At 40.7% G+C, this 19,536-nt stretch overlaps 1 protein-coding gene and 1 long non-coding RNA gene across 6 annotated transcripts in view; one reads left to right on the plus strand and one right to left on the minus strand.

Moving 5' to 3' along the window:
• lama2 (laminin, alpha 2) overlaps nucleotides 1-19,536 on the minus strand; it is a 780,279-nt gene that overhangs the window by 387,754 nt on the left and 372,989 nt on the right. For all 5 annotated transcript variants that reach the window (XR_004558560.1, XM_034162644.1, XM_034162643.1 and 2 more), the window contains exons 22-23: nucleotides 3,955-4,061; nucleotides 393-573 (exon numbers count right to left, since the gene is read on the minus strand). Coding sequence is in view for 4 of the 5 variants with exons in the window: in XM_034162644.1 (XP_034018535.1) it covers nucleotides 393-573; nucleotides 3,955-4,061 (288 nt within the window). In the remaining variant the exon portion in view is untranslated. The remainder of the gene's footprint in view (nucleotides 1-392; nucleotides 574-3,954; nucleotides 4,062-19,536) is intronic.
• LOC117503416 overlaps nucleotides 1-19,536 on the plus strand; it is a 559,959-nt gene that overhangs the window by 230,315 nt on the left and 310,108 nt on the right. The window lies entirely within an intron of this gene.

Consider the following 19,536-nt stretch of genomic DNA (forward strand, 5'->3'; position numbering starts at 1 on the left):
GAAGATTCAAGCTTCTCTACTATGGAAACCACCTGGACAACTGAGAGCCTTCACAGAAACAACTAAAATAAGATTAGCCTCCTCTGTAGCAGGATAAAATGTTGCTTTGTGCAATGACTAATGTCAAAAGATTAGTCGACTACGTGAGTTTAGTCGACTAAACAAGATTAGACCGCTTTATGAAACCGGTCACAGGTTAAGTGTAACAGACATGCATAATGAAGGAGGCAAAAGTGTTTTCATATGACTATGGTACTCTTTTTAGCCCTAACCACATTTCAAACCACAAACAGCCTTATGGAGGAAGCCAAAAGTTCTCACCATTTTGCAACTGGTGTTAAATATGATCAGTGGCACAAATACATATACAGACACAATGACTCTAGCCTTACGTGTGCAGCCTCCCTCCTGGAAATTGAAGAATCCCCGTGAGCAGCGGTCACATTTGGGTCCAGTGACTCCTGGCTGACACCGACACTGACCATATTCATCGCAATCAAATGACTTGGAACCAAATGAATTACAGTGACACGGGATACACACTCCAGCTGTGGTGATGCCGTGTGTCTGAGGCTGGACACACACACACACACGCACACAATAACAATGAAAATGTAACAGATCTGGAATTCAAGTGGAGATGGAAAGATGAAATAAATTGCGGACACACAAAAAAAGGTCAGAGATATGAATGTTACAAAATGCAAAACTCAAGAAAGTATAAGAAGGAGCACACAGCATGTGAGTGTACTCATTCAGATTTTTCAGATTAGACTGCTTTATTCAGAATATGCATGATACTTCAGTGTACTATAGTAGGTGCAGTGTCGTACAATTTATGAAGTGTTTATTTATATTTGTTCTACAACTTAAAAGTTAACTGAAAACATAATTAGACGACTGAGCTAATAATAACAAATAAAAATAAAAATAGAATGCCATGAATGTTGTGTTCAATGAACCCTGAATATTCAGAGGTACCCCGAAAAATACACTTTTTTTAAGTTGCCACCCAAAATAAAATTCAAATTAGTTGTCATTCTACTGAGTGGGTTTAAATTTAATGTGTTTGCTGAATGCATTCAGAAAAGAGCTACTATGTAGGACTTCTGTAAAAATCTGTTTGGGTGCCAAACGTCAATAACAACAAACAGTGAAATGTTGAATAAAGCCCATAATGTGCATTAGACCTGTTCAAAATGTCAACTGTTACAAAATCTGTTGGGCCACATGTTGTTCTTGTTCCACTAATAAAATAAAAGATCTGTGACAAGTTTTGTTGTAACCAGACATTGTTTAGGGGTCCTGCACAAAGCATCAATTTTCCCCAAACAAGCAATGTAGCAATCCACTAATTCCAGTAATGTTCTCTTCTGGGTGACCAATCAACCACCACTTTTTGCAATTAGATGTCATCACATGTACCTGTAAAATAAAATGACGTGTCAGCGGAGAGAGAGTGTCACTCTGGGTGACCTCTAAATCTCATCTGACTGTGTTCAAATTTGGTCTACACCTATAAAACCCCAAGTGGAACCAAAACAATATGTGGCCCGAAGTCTCTCACAACTTTTATTTTTTAGCTATATAACATGAACAGCACAAATGTGCGCTGCTGCCCCAATAACCCCACAGCAACACTGAACACACACCATGCAGTATTTTGCAAATTCAGATCCAAAACTTATCAAGCACGTAAACACTTTAAAGTAAGCTTAACACACAGCATTAAATGTCTTTAACCATCAACAAAACAACACAACGTGTCTGTAAAATCTTCACGTGCACGTTACTGGAACATGTGACTACCATTCACATGCAGTTTGTTTTTACCCCTTGTTTAGGCTTGTATGCCCCCCTGGGACATCCCCCTGTGCGAAATGACCCGCCCCATCTCTGCTGAATACTTTCTATGGGAACTCGCTGCACTGGCCGCCGTGTCTCTCGTCTCTCATATCTTTGGCGGTGCAGATCACAGTGTTTGCCCAAAAAGCCAGGGCGACAGATGCAGCGGCCTTCAACATCACAGCGCTGAGAAACTGACCCGAGAGGGCTACAGCGACATGGCACACACTCATGATGCTCAGAATCCCACCAGCTGTTTGGCTGGACCCAATCACAACACAGACAGGGACAGGAGCAGAAATAATTAGGAGTAAGTGGGGCACAGCCCCCCCCCCCCCCCCCCCGTGACCCTTAATTAGAGTGAGCGGATATAAAACATGAATGGATGGATGGAAATATGTGATAGGTTTATGTGACAGATTACACCAATAGGCCATCTAATCCTCAGTGTCCTATACAATCTTTGCAGTAAATATTTACCACTACCCGGTATTGACTAATAATTTCTATTCCTGTGCTATAAAATATCAAAAATACACACACCAGAGTAATTTCTCTACAGGCATGAAGGGTTACATAACTAGTGTATGGGTGGAGAGGTGACATGACTATGACTTGGAGAGAAGAAAATGTTAACTGTAATTCTGTAAAAGCTACACTTCGCTAGTGTTCTTGTAGCTTCTTGATTTTACAGCCTTTCAAACAAATGTTGAACAAAATTTCAAATTTCAGAGAAGTCCTTTTTATGTATGAAAACACATCTAAATGCCAAATACAATATAATGTATTCCAATCATCCGAAATATCATGGTTTATGTTCAAACATATGCAAAATAACCAAAAATATAGAATGCAATGCTAAACTCCCCTCGATCGTATGCGTATGTAACAGTGAAAAAGTGTGTAGAAAGATTGTGACCTTTTGACCCCTTAAAAGAGGTCACCGTTAGTCATCTTTGAACTTGTCCAAGGTCTGTGTCCCAAGACCACTCCCTGTGAGCTTGAAGACTCTGGCAGTAATAGAACTGGACTTATGTCGAGCAACAGACAGACAGGCAGAGGGATGGACGGACACTGTCTCTGCCATATCTAGAAAATGATCCAATGTCTGCTTTGGATAGATTATGTTGGATTTGAAGCTTTTCTTGTCCAAAACGATTTTTGTTCATTTTTTTTTTTTTAGGTTGGCACTTTCCTAAAAATGAATGAAAATTATTCATTCATTCATTTTCTGCTACTTTTCTGGGTAAGGATCACAGTGGCAGCAGACCAAGCAGCTCATCCCTCACTTCCCTATCCTCAGCCAAGCCCTGTAACTCTTTTAGGGTGGATCCCAAAGTGTTACCAAATATAATTTGCCCAGTGTGTCTTGGGTCTTTTCCCAGTTGGACATGCCTGGAAGACCTCCCTAGGGAAATGACCAGTGTGTATCCTCGCCACATGCCTGAACTACCTCCACTGTGTCCTTTCCACACACAGAAGCAGCGGCTTTAATGTGACCCTGTTCTGGGGTGGAAATTTAATTTCAAGTGTGCGTTTTTCTGTTATATTTTCCTTTATTGAGATGGTGATCAAGCAAGCCACATCAAGTAAAGACCTTACAACACATTTGGTACAAATATACCAAATGTATCTAAATGGATGCATTTGGTATATTTTTAGTCACCGTCTTTGAATATTGGTACCATATTGGAATTAGTATTTTTTGTACATGTATAATTGTGATGAGAATGATAGTTAGCATTTTATATTGCATTTGTATATGTGTAAAGGGAGAAATGTTATTTCATAAACCTAACATTTTGGATGATGGGTGTAAATTTGAAAGGCTGTAAAATCAGTAAGCTACATGATATTATACTGAACTCCCTCCCCCTTTCCCAAATGGTAGCTATGGTCCAAAGTTATTGGGTCTGACACATAAACTATAATGTGGAAATCCCTCTTTAATGAACTTCAGAACACACAGTAGCTATCAGAATATACACGTGAAAACAAATCAAGTACACTGTAAACTGCTAGAAAAAACTATAATAAAGTTAAAATGGTGCGAAAAGTTAAATGAAAAAGATAATCATGAACATTATTGCCATCTGTCAAAATACTCACCACGCACTCATCACACCGTCGTCCAACCACATTTTCCCTACACAAGCACTGGCCAGTATGCTTGTTGCAGACCTCAGACAGAGAGCCATTAGTATGGCACTGACAAGCTGCAAGAAAAGACATGAGCAATATATTTTATTTAATAATTATATCACAGAATAAAGTCAAGCTCTAAGTGCTGTACACACAAAAGAAAAGAACAGGATGCAACAGCCAATGCAACAAAAATGCAAAATGAAATTGAATAGCTCAATAGTAAAAGGCACAGGACCTCCCAAACAAGTAAAAAAAAACAAAAAAAACAAAAACCCTGCAACTTGTAGTCCATAAAATATGGTACACCTACTGTATACCTGTTGTCATCAGTCCAGTACAGTGGGTCAAATTGCAATCTCACAGTTACTACAAAATATGTCTACTGTATGGAACATCACTTTTGCAGAGCAATATCTGGTAAAATTAAAGCTTCACTTTATAATTTTTTCCATTTTGGGGTATTCAGAGATGTACTTGAGACAGAGTAGAACAGAGAGCTCAGTGGATTAGCCCCCATAAATGAAAGAAGAAAAAAAAAAAACATTACTTTATCATCCTTGACATCAGAAAAAAAAAAAGGTGAGGGCGGGCAGATTTTTGTTTTTATTTTTTTTTTTCTTAGAACCAGGTACATAAAACACCATTTCAAACCTGAAAAATGACACATACATTACCGTAATTTCCGGGCTATAGTGCACACCTGAATATAAGTCGCACCTAGCAATTTTAAAAAGAAAAAAAAAGTACAAAAATAGGCTGCACTTGTCTATAAGCCGCAGGTGTCCACGTTGTAACATGAGATATTTACACATAAAGATGTCAGACAGAAAGATTTTTTAACTTTTAATTAAATACGTACCATAAATACTTTTTTCTGAAGGTGTTACATATTGATGAATACGGTATCCAGCACACGCACAGTGTTGTGCAGCGTCTCCACATAAAGCCAAAACTGAGTCATTTTAACATTTTTTTTCTTTGTGGACCATGAGAAGCCTTCAGTTAATTCAAAATGCTGCAGCTAGAGTACTGACGGGGACTGGAAGGAGAGAGCATATTTCACCCATATTGGCTTCTCTTCATTGTCTTCCTGTTAATTCCAGAATAGAATTTAAAATTCTTCTTCTTACTTATAAGGTTTTGAATAATCAGGTCCCATCTTATCTTAGGGACCTCATAGTACCATATCAGCCCAATAGAGCGCTTCACTCTCAGACTGTAGGCTTACTTGTAGTTCCAAGGGTTTTTAAGAGTAGAATGGGAGGCAGAGCCTTCAGCTTTCAGGCTCCTCTCCTGTGGAACCAGCTCCCAATTTGGATTAGGGAGACAGACACCCTCTCTACTTTTAAGATTAAGCTTAAAACCTTCCTTTTTGCTAAAGCTTATAGTTAGGGCTGGATCAGGTGACCCTGAACCATCCCTTAGTTATGCTGCTATAGACTTAGACTGCTGGGGGGTTCCCATGATGCACTGAGTGTTTCTTTTTATTCACCTCTTTTTGCTCTGTATGCACCACTCTGCATTTAATCATTAGCGATTGATCTCTGCTCTCTTCCACAGCATGTCCTTTTCCTGATTCTCTCCCCTCAGCCCCAACCAGTCCCAGCAGAAGACTGCCCCTCCCTGAGCCTGGTTCTGCTGGAGGTTTCTTCCTGTTAAAAGGGAGTTTTTCTTTCCCAATGTCGCCAAGTGCTTGCTCATAGGGGGTCGTTTTGACCGTTGGGGTTTATCTGTAATTATTGTATGGCTTTTGCCTTACAATATAAATCACCTTGGGGCGACTGTTTGTTGTGATTTGGCGCTATATAAATAAAACTGATTTGATTTGAGATAATTTAACTGCTTGCAGCCAGAATTGCCTGGTGCCTGTGGTAAATGAGAGGTTAATGAGGCGCTGTGAGTTTTCCAACTTGTGGCGCAAAGACAGAGACCCGGTGGAGGGGAAGGCCCCGCTGACTGATTTGATAGAGCAACTGTCGCGCAAAGTGCCGGTGTCACAGTGGGACTTTTCTTCAGCCACAACAAGGAAAGAAAGTGTTTTCAGATGTCATTTTCCAAAATCAAGAGGCTTTATGTGGATAATTTTTCTTCAGGATGTGATGATGAATCCCACAGAAATGAACAGGCAAGCCTTTATATTTGCTCCATGTGTGAATTTTACTCCATGTGAGGTAAATGAATGTCATCCAAAATACATCAATTAATGCAGCATTAATTGATGTAGTTTGATTTATGAGACAGCCTGTAAAAATCCATACATTAGCCACGTCACTGTGTAAGCCGCAGTGTTCAAAGATGTGAAAAAAGTACCTGCTTATAGTCTGGAAATTACGATACCTTCATACCAAGTGAGGAACTGAAAATAACATTTTTAAAATAAATCTTGCTTCCATGTTGAATACAGTCAATGCACTAGTAGCATGATAAGCATGCATGTGAGATGCAGCAATTGACTGTGGTTGACAATGAAATTCGGCAAAAAAAATCAAAACAAAAACAATAACAAAAAGATTAATGCGGGCCGATTTTGGCATGTGGGTGGGGATGACAAACTAATGTTTTTTTTTTTTATGGGGCCTAAGGAGGTGGGCCCTCATGTACAAAGGCTGCGTATGCACAAAAACGTGGTGCACCTCCATCTCCATGCACGCTCACGTTCAGATTTATCAAAAGTGAAATGACTGTGGAAATGTGCGGTGCATCACGCAAAAATCCTGGCTGGCGTACACATGTTTCTACAGCTATTGTGCCATCTCCAACACATGGATGTGATGCTGGGAACCGTTAATAGTGTGAAAACTAGACGTCATCAGAGTGACGTGCACACTGATGAACATTTAACACACCCATGTGTTTGAAATTATATGGGTGGATATAAACGCATGCACAAAGTGATGCATAAATGGCACCAACAGTGGCTGCGTTAGCATCAGAGGACCTTGCAAATGGTGCAATCTGACATGAGTGTGTATTTAGGGAATGCGAGGATTTATTTGCAAATGATGATAATTGCCTCATAAACTGATGTCAATTACCAAGGCGACTGTTACTGGAGTTACACACAGAACTGGGCGGGGCCATACAGAGTGCCATACAGCGAGGGGGTTGTCTGTGCTCACACAGGTGCAGACCACGCTGGCCATCCTGACATCAGGGGCATTCCAGTGGAAGCTGGCTGATTGGTTAGGCATGCGCCAGTCAACATTGCGCTGAGCCATGCCAGCTGTGTGGAACACAATCATCCGAATGGCATCCAGATACATCACATTCCAACGTAGAGAAGCTTGAATCTTCAACTGGACTGGGTTGCTTGACGTGAGGACGTTTCGCTTCAAATCACAGAAGCTTCCTCAGCTAAAATTCTTGCTCTGGTAGTCTGACTTCTGTCTTGACTCTTGTAGAGAAGAATAAACCAGAAGCCAACAAAAGCTGGAGTTTTTAACCTAACCAGACCCCTCCTACTGAGAGGCCGACTGCTATAGGCTAGTGACTAAACAATAGCTCTAATTAGCACCTATTGTGCTCTAGTTAGCACTCTCCTAATGATGGGATGGAAGCCTCCCCTGATGGCTCCCTTGACGACTCTCCTGATGACGTGAATGACTCATTACCATGAACAAAAGACTGAAACTGCTTTGACCTGAGTACCCCATTGTAAACAGGGGACAAAGCGTGTCTGAGACCCGCCCCCCGGTTAAGGCTGGGTTTGAAACTATTTTGCTAATTAGAGCTATTGTTTAGTCACTAGCCTATAGCAGTCTGCCTCTCGGTAGGAGGGGTCTGGTTAGGTTAAAAACTCAAGCTTTTGTTGGCTTCTGGTTTATTCTTCTCTACAAGAGTCAAGATAGAAGTCAGACTACCAGAGCAAGAATTTTAACTGAGGAAGCGTCTGTGATTTGAAGTGAAACGTCCTCACGTCAAGCAACCCAGTCCAGTCGAAGATTCAAGCTTCTCTACTATGGAAACCATCTGGACAACTAAGAGCCTACACAGAAACATCACATTCCAACATTACAGCACATTTTGCAGTGAGAGCCGGTTTCCCAAATGTAATCGGAGCTATTGACTGCACACATAAAGGCACCATCACATGATGAATTTGTTTTTGTTAATAGGAAACATTTTTATTCTATCAATGTTCAAATCAAACATGATGCGCAAATGCACACTAGGCTGTAGGCTGGCACGGTGTGCGATGGGGAGTTACTTGGTGGTTAAATAGTTTATCTGTGTAATTCTTCTGACTGAAAACCAATGTGGGCACTTTTGTGCATGTGCGCATTCAAATAATGTGTTTTATTTTCTTAATGGTAAAACAGCGCTTCTTAACAAGCCCTGTGTTCAGTATTTGTCAATAAAAGCGTTAATGTCACACACTGTCAGCCTCCATGCACCTAATATATTTTTACTTCAGTGTGTGAATGCTGCTCTGTGTTCAGCATTTACACACACAGATGCACTCATTTAATTTTTGTTTTACATTGCAGCGAGCTGCGAGAGAGAACAGTGACCAAGTCACAGCTTTCATTGTTTTTTCACGTTGTCTCTGAAAGTTCTTCAATTTTACACACAGCACAGAGACAATGGCAGATGTCATCAAACACACAATACTCCAGACTTATGGAGGCATGACACAAACAAACAATTTGAATAAATTTGCATATTCAGTTGAAGGCATGGCCAGGGAAGAGTTTGGTGCTTGTGCATGTGTGTTCAAATCCACATTGATTGTGATATACAAACCGAACGCGCGTGGATCCATGCCTACACACACTTTGATACATCTGAATTTTTTTGTGCTTACGCCAGTTTCTAGATTTTGGTGTACACCATGTGTTAGTTGGAAATCCATGGAAGTCTTTGTACATGAGGCCCCTGGTCTGCCAATATTGAGAACTGGGTTACAATCCCACTCAGGCTTCCTGTCTGTGTCCTAGGACAAGACACTTAATCTGCATCATCTCAGTCCATACAGCTATAAATGGGATATGTGGTATTCTGGAACATTCTGATACTGCAGTAACCAGAGTTACCTCCAGGGGCACTAAGTGCCACTATAAAAGGCTGTGACTGCAGCGTTGCCTGATGCAGAAGTAGGGTGATGAGCAGTGTGAAGACTTATTGCTGTTTAAGCTGTGTAATGTATTAAAGTGTGTCATGTTCCTGTGCAAAGTCGTTGGCTTCCTTGGCTGATATTTTGAACAACATCTGTGACACAACAGAACATTGGCGACAAGATTGTGATACCGTCTTTGGAGGTGAGCTTTGAGCAGAAGCCAACAAAATGATAAATATTGTTTTTCTGTTAACCAAATGTTCTGGTTGAACTAATGTAACCCCATGCTCAGTGTGAAAGGCATCTGATAAGACATTCCTTCAGCTTTGCAACATCTGAATGACCCGTGGGTAACATCTGATAAAATCATCCAAACCCAAATGACCTCCGAGTGACACAGACATCTGCAAGCTGAAATGACTCCACCTTGTGATCAATCACAATGCAAGAAATAAAACATCTTCACAGTGGAGCTTTGTTCACAATCTCTAAGTGACCTCTGAGCAGCACCATGATGAAACGATATTCCTTCAGATGAAAATTCTTTGATTATCACAGCACTGTGAACCACAAACACTGACAAAATCCATCACTGTCATCACTGTCGTATTAAAGAGTCTGTTATTAGACAAACTGTCAATGTTTTGACTCTTTCTTTCCACAGACAGCCTGAAAATCCTTCCGCCTCCACAGCTGGAAAATGAAACCACACGTTGCTTATGGGCTTATGTTCGCCAGGTGAAACCATCCAATGCAAGTTGACCTGATTTAAGTAGGCTTATGTGCATCCAATTTGTGCCAAATATGAGCTTATTGCTGAAAGATCTAAAGTCTCTCAGTGAATTCATTGGGGTGAGTCTCAAGAAAGCTGGATTCATATGGAAACTTGAAGCATCTTTGGATGATTCATTAGAGAGATTTGTTTGTGGGTTCACCGACATGAGCTGCAGGATGAATGTTAAATGCTTGCCCGCACAAAATACTTAACATTTAACTGTAGCTTATGAAATTGGCGCTGGCACACAAAGTTAGATAGATAGATAGCTTTATTATCAATGTCATTATAACAACGAGATTTCCACACTCACATTCCACATACAAACAGCAATTGATCTACAATTATTTACTTGTTTACCCGTAATTAATGGCACACATCAGAATTAGGACAACACATATACATTTGACATTGTTTATGTGCACTCAACTTGAAACAGTCCATTTTCCAGTTGAGGTGATGTGAGTGTGTTGGTAGCCACTGCAACTGTCAAGTCGCACCGGCTGACCAGCTTGGGAAGAAAGAAGGCCTGCCACAGGGAGGGAGGGCAGGAAGAGAGGTAACAGGAGAAAACTGAAGCATGCTTCAGTCCATGTGTAAGTCGGTCAGTTTATTGTCCTTGTGGGTTGAGATAAGAATGGAGCTGAATAATCTCACCAGAGCCTGGATAAATTCCTCTGGAGGTAAACAATGGGCAATTGACCTTGATGCCTGTAGTGTTGCAGCCGAGCAGTGAAAAACACTTTTAACAGTTCCACTCGCACAGCCAAATCCCAAATATGAATTAAGAATATTCCCATTTATGAATTAAGAATATTCACCGGCCTCCAAAACCTTCAGCTTCAACTGCAAGGCACACATCAGCTTCAAGGTGTTATCCAATTTGTGTCTGAGTTCAAGAGTCAACGCAGTCTGAGAATGCACTGCCTTGCCAACCTCGTTAACCATGACGGACAAGCGAGGGCCCGTGGTTCTTGATGCCGCCATCTTGCCAATTTTCCGGTAGATCAGGGCAGCACATAAGCCAAAAGGTACCAGCTCTGCTGCCATGAGACCAAAAATAAATAAATCCCGGACGTCCTCAACAGAGTTGCAAAAGTTGCAAAACAAAATACAAAACAGTGGTCCCAGAAAACCAACACTGAGGGCTGTTCCCAAGAAAGAGGAAAGTGGAAAACCGTACTACAGGTGCAAGGGAGTTGTGTCAGATGATTGCCATTTTAAAGAGACAGATGGCCGTTCCTGCAAGAAGAAAGGGCACATCACCAGGGCATGCCATGCATGAGAAGAAGAGGTGGATCATTCCCTAATCGAAAAGAAAGGCGCCAGAGTGGCCCAATCACCTGATGACAGCAAAACAGAGTGATTATCACAATTAGGAGGAATCACGTGAGACCCCGCATGGTAACAGTCAACGCACCGACAAACTGGTGACATGCCACATGCTGTGGTCAACACCCCAACACCTTTTAAACACAGGTTTAAAAAGATTAAACTTGTACAAACCAGTTGTGATTTAAGAACCTACAGAAAACAGCACTGGAGGTTAAAGGGCCCCTCCAAGTGAGTGGTAAAATGTAAGCGAAATAGTCATAAATTAACCTTGTTTGTGGCAAAAGGAGGTGGTCCAGCTTTAATGGGAAGAGGACTGGATTGAAAGATTAAAATGGATTGGTCTTTTGGTGAATTGAGTGGCACCAGAGAGTGTAGAAGAGCTTTGTGGGAGATATCCAAAAGTATTCCAACCTAACCTGAGAAAAGTCCAAGCTAAACCACATGTTGCACCAAGGTCCATTCCAAAATTTTGTAAACATCACCCTGTGCCTTATGCACTTAAAGATGCACTGGAAGCACAGTTAACCAAATTGGAAACAGAAGGTGTTATCACAGCTATCAGTTATAGTGAGTGAGACACACCCACTGTGAACATACCAAAAGTTGATAACTCTGTCAGGATATGTGGTGACTACAAAGTGTCTATAAACCCTTGGTAGATTAGTATCCCATTCCAAAAGCACAAGACTTGTTTGCAAAGTTGGGAGGAGGTGACAGATTTACCAAATTAGATTTGTCACAATCATATCACCAAGTAGAACTGGATTAAGGTTCAAAACAGTACTTAATCACCACTCACAAAGGCCTGTCTAAAGTAAACACACTTCCTTATGAAATGGCCAGTGCACCTGCAATCTTCCCAAAATTGATGGATCAGGTTCCACAGGGTTTGGATGGAGTAATATGTTATTTGGATGGTGTATTAATCACTGGACAGGACAAAGGGCATATGAAAAATTTGGAAGAAGTTCCAAAAAGGCTGCAAAACCATAACCATATCTTTATTCATGTAACAAAGATAAATGTGTCTTTTCCAACATATCATGTCTTATTTAGGACACATGATTTGACCCAGAAGGAATTCATCCCATACAAGAAAAATGTGAGGCTATTGCAAAGGCCGCAATTCCAAGTAATGTAACTGAGTTAAGTTCTTTCCTCTCTCCATTAAGTTACTATGGGAAGTTCATACCAAATTTGTTTACACTGATAGCGCCAACTGGGTGGCTACGCAAAGATGTCAGGTGGGACTGGACAGAATTATGTCAAAAGGCTTTTGGGGAAGCTAACAGCTGATTTCGAACAAAGTCTTATTACATTTCAACCCCAGATGTGCCATTCATATTGGCCTGTGACGCATCACCCCATAGGTGTCCGGTGCAGTGATATCTCACCAAATGCCAGATGGAAGAGAAAAAAACAATTGTTTTTGTTTCCAGAATGCTCACGAAAGCATAGAAAAATATTCACAAATTGAAAAAGTAGTATTGGGCCTAGTATTTGCAGTAATGAAGTTTAATGAGTACTTGTTTGGATGCAAGTTCACTATGATCACTGATCAGAAACCATTACTAAAAATCTTAGGTCCAAAAACAGATATACCGCCGTTAGCCACAGCTAGAATGCCGAGATGGGCTTTGATTTTAGCAGCATACTCCTATGAGATCAAGTACAAACCATCAGAACAACAGGGCAGATGCATTATCCAGACTGCCAATTGCAGATGAAAATTTTCAAAGGTTAAATCCAATGTTTTGAGTTTCTTACCTAGACAGTCTGCCTATCACAGCTCAGCAGATTGCACGTGAAACCGAGAGAGATCCCACACTGGTGAAAGTGAAACATTATGTTTTGTCAGGATGGCCATAACATGAGTCTGAGGAGAATTTGATCTGACTGTGAAAGATGATTGTTTACTTCATTCCAGAGAGTCTGAGAAACAGGTTACTTTCAGAGCTACATGACAGCCAGTGGGGCAGGGTAAAAATAAAGTCCTTGGCTAGGAGTGTATTATGGTGGCCTTCACTGAATGAAGACATTAAAAATGAGGTAAATCTCTGTGAGATCTGAAAACATCAGCGTAATGTTGCAGCGACAGCACCAGTGCAAAATTGGAAATGGGCTTCAGGTCCATAGGAGAAAATACTCCTTGATTTTGTAGAGTATAAGAAGCAAATGTTTCTGGTGATGATGGATGCGTATGCCAGATGGCTTGAAATTATCCACATGCAAACTCCTACCATGTGCAAACACATCGAAGTTTTAAGAAACTTGTTTTCGGCTTATGGGTTAGCTCAGGAGGTGGTAACTGATAACTGACCTGAATTCATTGCATGTGAATTGGATAAATTTCTGAAGCTAAATGAGGTTCAGCATATCAAAACTTCAACCTACCACGTAGCCTCAAATAGACTGGCAGAGAGGTTGGTGCAAAAGGTCCTGAGCCAAAAGTAGAGGAAGTGGAGGTATGTCTTTGCAGCACTGCAAATTTGCTAATTTCTTGTTTGGTTTGCAAAATATATGCCACACGTGACAACTGGAAAAACACTGGCAGAACTCTCTGAAAAAGACAGGTCCACACCAGACTATCCTTTGCTGAAACCAAGTTTCTCTCAAATTATCCAGGATCGACATATTCAGAAAGAGTCAAATGTGAAGGGAAGACTCAGGAGTTTCTCTGTGTGACAAGCAGTTCTTGTACAACACTACAGGGGAGGAGAGAAATGGGCAAATTACACAGGTTTTGGGTCCCATTACATATTTGTTGTTGGTAATGTAAATCAATTACTGGAAGAAAAAAAAAATTTTTTTTTCAATTTATTTTCATTTATATAGTGCCAAATCACAACAGAGTTGCCTCAAAGTGCTTCACACAGGTAAGGTCTAGCCTTACCAACCCACAGAGCAACAGTGGTAAGGAAAAAGTCCCTCTGAGGAAGAAACCTCAAGCAGACCAGACTCAAAGGGGTGACCCTCTGCTTGGGCCATGCTACAAACATAAATTACAGAACAATTCACGGACGAATATACAAGAAATGCTATTGCCGCACAGGACAGGAGGATCACCAACACGAATACAACTCCCATCTCTGGATGGAGCTGCACCTTAAACAGACAGAAAAAACAGGATCAGGCATCAGAAAGACAAAAAATACTGTATAATTTGCCAGCATTAAACAACAAGAAAAACAGAAATACTAAGGTGATGACCGGGCACTAGCCCTAAACTTCACTAAAAGACCCAGAATTTAGGTAAAGTTGAGGCCGCAGCTCGCTCCAATTACTAATAAATGAATTAAAAGAGTAAAAAGCATAAAACAAAACTGTACCAGTGTGCTAGCCATATGAAAGGGAAAATAAGTGCATCTTAAGTCTGGACTTGAAAGTCTCCACAGAATCTGACTGTTTTATTGACGCAGGGAGATCATTCCACAGAACAGGGGCACGATAAGAGAAAGCTCTGTGACCCGCAGACTTCTTATTCTCCTTAGGGACACAAAGTAGTCCTGCACCCTGAGAACGTAAAGCCCAGGCCGGTACGTAAGGTTCAATTAGGTCAGCTAGGTACGGAGGTGCCAGTTTATGAATAATTTTATAGGTTAGTAGCAGAAACATTAAATCTGATCTCACTGGGACAGGAAGCCAGTGAAGGGATGCAAAATGGGTGTAATGTTAGTTGTACTTTCTGCTTCGTGTCAAAAGTCTGGCTGCAGCATTCTGAACCAATTGGAGACCCCTAATGCTAGACTGCAGTAAACCAGAAAATAGAACATTGCAGTAATCCAATCTAGAAGAGATAAATGCATGGATCAGGGTCTCAGCATCAGCCATAGACAGGATGGGACAAATCTTCGCTATACTTCGCAGGTGAAGAAAACAGTCCTAGGAATATATTCTAATGTGGGAGGCCAAAGGACACAAGGATCAAAAAAATACCCCAAGGTTCCTCACTTTGTCAGTGGTGATGTATGACACACAAGCCTAGGCTGAGCATTAGCTGGTCAAATTGATACTGATGTCTCACTGGACCAAAGAACCATCATTTCAGTCTTATCAGAGTTTAAAGTAGAAAGTTTCTAGACATCCAACTTCTCACTGCTGCAAGGCAACCTTCTAAGGATTTTTCTTGTGAACGAGATTACCAGCAGTTATCGGCTTGTATAACTATCATCTGCATAGCAGTGAAAGGTAATCCCCAAAACGTGTGCCCAAGGGGTGCTATATAAAGGGGAAGAAAAGCAGGGGCCTAAGACAGACCCCTGTGGAACCCCAAATTTCACGTCACTAAGGTTAGAGGTAGTGTTACTGTACAAAAACACCAGTGAGAACGACTGGTCAAGTATGACGTCAGCCATACAAGGGCACTCCCAGTAATCCAAAATGATTTTCCAGCCTATCAAGTAGAATATGATGAGCCACTGTATCAAATGCAGCACTGAGATTCTAACAGCAACAGAACTGTAGTGGTCAATCACTCAATCAATCAATCAATTTTTTTTATATAGCGCCAAATCACAACAAACAGTTGCCCCAAGGCGCTTTATATTGTAAGGCAAGGCCATACAATAATTATGTAAAACCCCAACGGTCAAAACGACCCCCTGTGAGCAAGCACTTGGCTACAGTGGGAAGGAAAAACTCCCTTTTAACAGGAAGAAACCTCCAGCAGAACCAGGCTCAGGGAGGGGCCAGTCTTCTGCTGGGACTGGTTGGGGCTGAGGGAGAGAACCAGGAAAAAGACATGCTGTGGAGGGGAGCAGAGATCGATCACTAATGATTAAATGCAGAGTGGTGCATACAGAGCAAAAAGAGAAAGAAACAGTGCATCATGGGAACCCCCCAGCAGTCTACGTCTATAGCAGCATAACTAAGGGATGGTTCAGGGTCACCTGATCCAGCCCTAACTATAAGCTTTAGCAAAAAGGAAAGTTTTAAGCCTAATCTAAAAGTAGAGAGGGTGTCCTGTCTCCCTGATCTGAAGTGGGAGCTGGTTCCACAGGAGAGGAGCCTGAAGCTGAAGGCTCTGCCTCCCATTCTACTCTTACAAACCCTAGGAACTACAAGTAAGCCTGCAGTCTGAGAGCGAAGCGCTCTATTGGGGTGATATGGTACTACGAGGTCCCTAAGATAAGATGGGACCTGATTATTCAAAACCTTATAAGTAAGAAGAAGAATTTTAAATTCTATTCTAGAATTAACAGGAAGCCAATGAAGAGAGGCCAATATGGGTGAGATATGCTCTCTCCTTCTAGTCCCCGTCAGTACTCTAGCTGTCAGCATTTTGAATTAACTGAAGGCTTTTTAGGGAACTTTTAGGACAACCTGATAATAATGAATTACAATAGTCCAGCCTAGAGGAATAAATGCATGAATTAGTTTTTCAGCATCACTCTGAGACAAGACCTTTCTGATTTTAGAGATATTGCGTAAATGCAAAAAAGCAGTCCTACATATTTGTTTAATATGCGCTTTGAATGACATATCCTGATCAAAAATTACTCCAAGATTTCTCACAGTATTACTAGAGGTCAGGGTAATGCCATCCACAGTAAGGATCTGGTTAGACACCATGTTTCTAAGATTTGTGGGGCCAAGTACAATAACTTCAGTTTTATCTGAGTTTAAAAGCAGGAAATTAGAGGTCATCCATGTCTTTATGTCTGTAAGACAATCCTGCAGTTTAGCTAATTGGTGTGTGTCCTCTGGCTTCATGGATAGATAAAGCTGGGTATCATCTGTGTAACAATGAAAATTTAAGCAATACCGTCTAATAATACTGCCCAAGGGAAGCATGTATAAAGTGAATAAAATTGGTCTTAGCACAGAACCTTGTGGAACTCCATAATTAACTTTAGTCTGTGAAGAAGATTCCCCATTTACATGAACAAATTGTAATCTATTAGACAAATATGATTCAAACCACCGCAGCGCAGTGCCTTTAATACCTATGGCATGCTCTAATCTCTGTAATAAAATTTTATGGTCAACAGTATCAAAAGCAGCACTGAGGTCTGACAGAACAAGCACAGAGATGAGTCCACTGTCCGAGGCCATAAGAAGATCATTTGTAACCTTCACTAATGCTGTTTCTGTACTATGATGAATTCTAAAACCTGACTGAAACTCTTCAAATAGCCCATTCCTCTGCAGATGATCAGTTAGCTGTTTTACAACTACCCTTTCAAGACTTTTTGAGAGAAAAGGAAGGTTGGAGATTGGTCTATAATTAGCTAAGATAGCTGGGTCAAGTGATGGCTTTTTTAAGTAATGGTTTAATTACTGCCACCTTAAAAGCCTGTGGTACATAGCCAACTAACAAAGATAGATTGATCATATTTAAGATCGAAGCATTAAATAATGGTAGGGCTTCCTTGAGCAGCCTGGTAGGAATGGGGTCTAATAAACATGTTGATGGTTTGGATGAAGTAACTAATGAAAATAACTCAGACAGAACAATCGGAGAGAAAGAGTCTAACCAAATACCGGCATCACTTGTAAGCAGCCAAAGATAACGATACGTCTTTGGGATGGTTATGAGTAATTTTTTCTCTAATAGTTAAAATTTTGTTAGCAAGAAAGTCATGAAGTCATTACTAGTTAAAGTTATTGGAATACTCAGCTCAATAGAGCTCTGACTCTTTGTCAGCCTGGCTACAGTGCTGAAAAGAAACCTGGGGTTGTTCTTATTTTCTTCAATTAGTGATGAGTAGAAAGATGTCCTAGCTTTACGGAGGGCTTTTTATAGAGCAACAGACTCTTTTTCCAGGCTAAGTGAAGATCTTTTAAATAGTGAGACGCCATTTCCTCTCCAACTTACAGGTTATCTGCTTTAAGCTACGAGTTTGTGAGTTATACCACGGAGTCAGGCACTTCTGATTTAAAGCTCTCTTTTTTAGAGGAGTACAGCATCCAAAGTTGTCTTCAATGAGGATGTAAAACTATTGATGAGATACTCTATCTCACTTACAGAGTTTAGGTAGCTACTCTGCACTGTGTTGGTATATGGCATTAGAGAACATAAAGAAGGAATCATATCCTTAAACCTAGTTACAGCACTTTCTGAAAGACTTCTAGTGTAATGAAACTTATTCCCCACTGCTGGGTAGTCCATCAGAGTAAATGTAAATGTTATTAAGAAATGATCAGACAGAAGGGAGTTTTCAGGGAATACTGTTAAGTCTTCTATTTCCATACCATAAGTCAGAACAAGATCTAAGATATGATTAAAGTGGTGGGTGGACTCATTTACTTTTTGAGCAAAGCCAATAGAGTCTAATAATAGATTAAATGCAGTGTTGAGGCTGTCATTCTCAGCATCTGTGTGGCTGTTAAAATCGCCCACTATAATTATCTTATCTTTATGTTCTCTAATGTCATATACCAACACAGAGCAGAGTAGCTACCTAAACTCTGTAAGGGAGCTAGAGTATCTCGTCAATAGTTTTACATCCTCATTGAAGACAACTTTGGATGCTGTAGCTCCTCTGAAAAAGAGAGCTTTAAATCAGAAGTGTCTGACTCCGTGGTATAACTCACAAACTCGTAGCTTAAAGCAGATAACCCGTAAGTTGGAGAGGAAATGGCATCTCACTAATTTAGAAGATCTTCACTTAGCCTGGAAAAAGAGTTTGTTGCTCTATAAGGAAAGCCCTCCGTGAAGCTAGGACATCTTCTACTCATCACTAATTGAAGAAAATAAGAACAACCCCAGGTTTCTTTTCAGCACTGTAGCCAGGCTGACAAAGAGTCAGAGCTCTATTGAGCTGAGTATTCCATTAACTTTAACTAGTGATGACTTCATGACTTTCTTTGCTAACAAAATTTTGACTATTAGAGAAAAAATTATCATAACCATCCCAAAGATGTATCGTTATCTTTGGCTGCTTTCAGTGATGCCGGTATTTGGTTAGACTCTTTCTCTCCGATTGTTCTGCCTGAGTTATTTTCATTAGTTACTTCATCCAACCATCAACATGTTTATTAGACCCCATTCCTACCAGGCTGCTCCAAGGAAGCCCTACCATTATTTAATGCTTCGATCTTAAATATGATCAATCTATCTTTGTTAGTTGGCTATGTACCACAGGCTTTTAAGGTGGCAGTAATTAAACCATTACTTAAAAAGTCATCACTTGACCCAGCTATCTTAGCTAATTATAGGCCAATCTCCAACCTTCCTTTTCTCTCAAAGATTCTTGAGAGGGTAGTTGTAAAACAGCTAACTGATCACCTGCAGAGGAATGGTCTATTTGAAGAGTTTCAGTCAGGTTTTAGAATTCATCATAGTACAGAAACAGCATTAGGTGAAGGTTACAAATGATCTTCTTATGGCTTCGGACAGTGGACTTATCTCTGTGCTTGTTCTGTTGGACCTCAGTGC

Source organism: Thalassophryne amazonica, chromosome 21 (genome assembly GCF_902500255.1).
Source record: "Thalassophryne amazonica chromosome 21, fThaAma1.1, whole genome shotgun sequence".
In the NCBI taxonomy this organism is placed as follows: Eukaryota; Metazoa; Chordata; class Actinopteri; order Batrachoidiformes; family Batrachoididae; genus Thalassophryne; species Thalassophryne amazonica.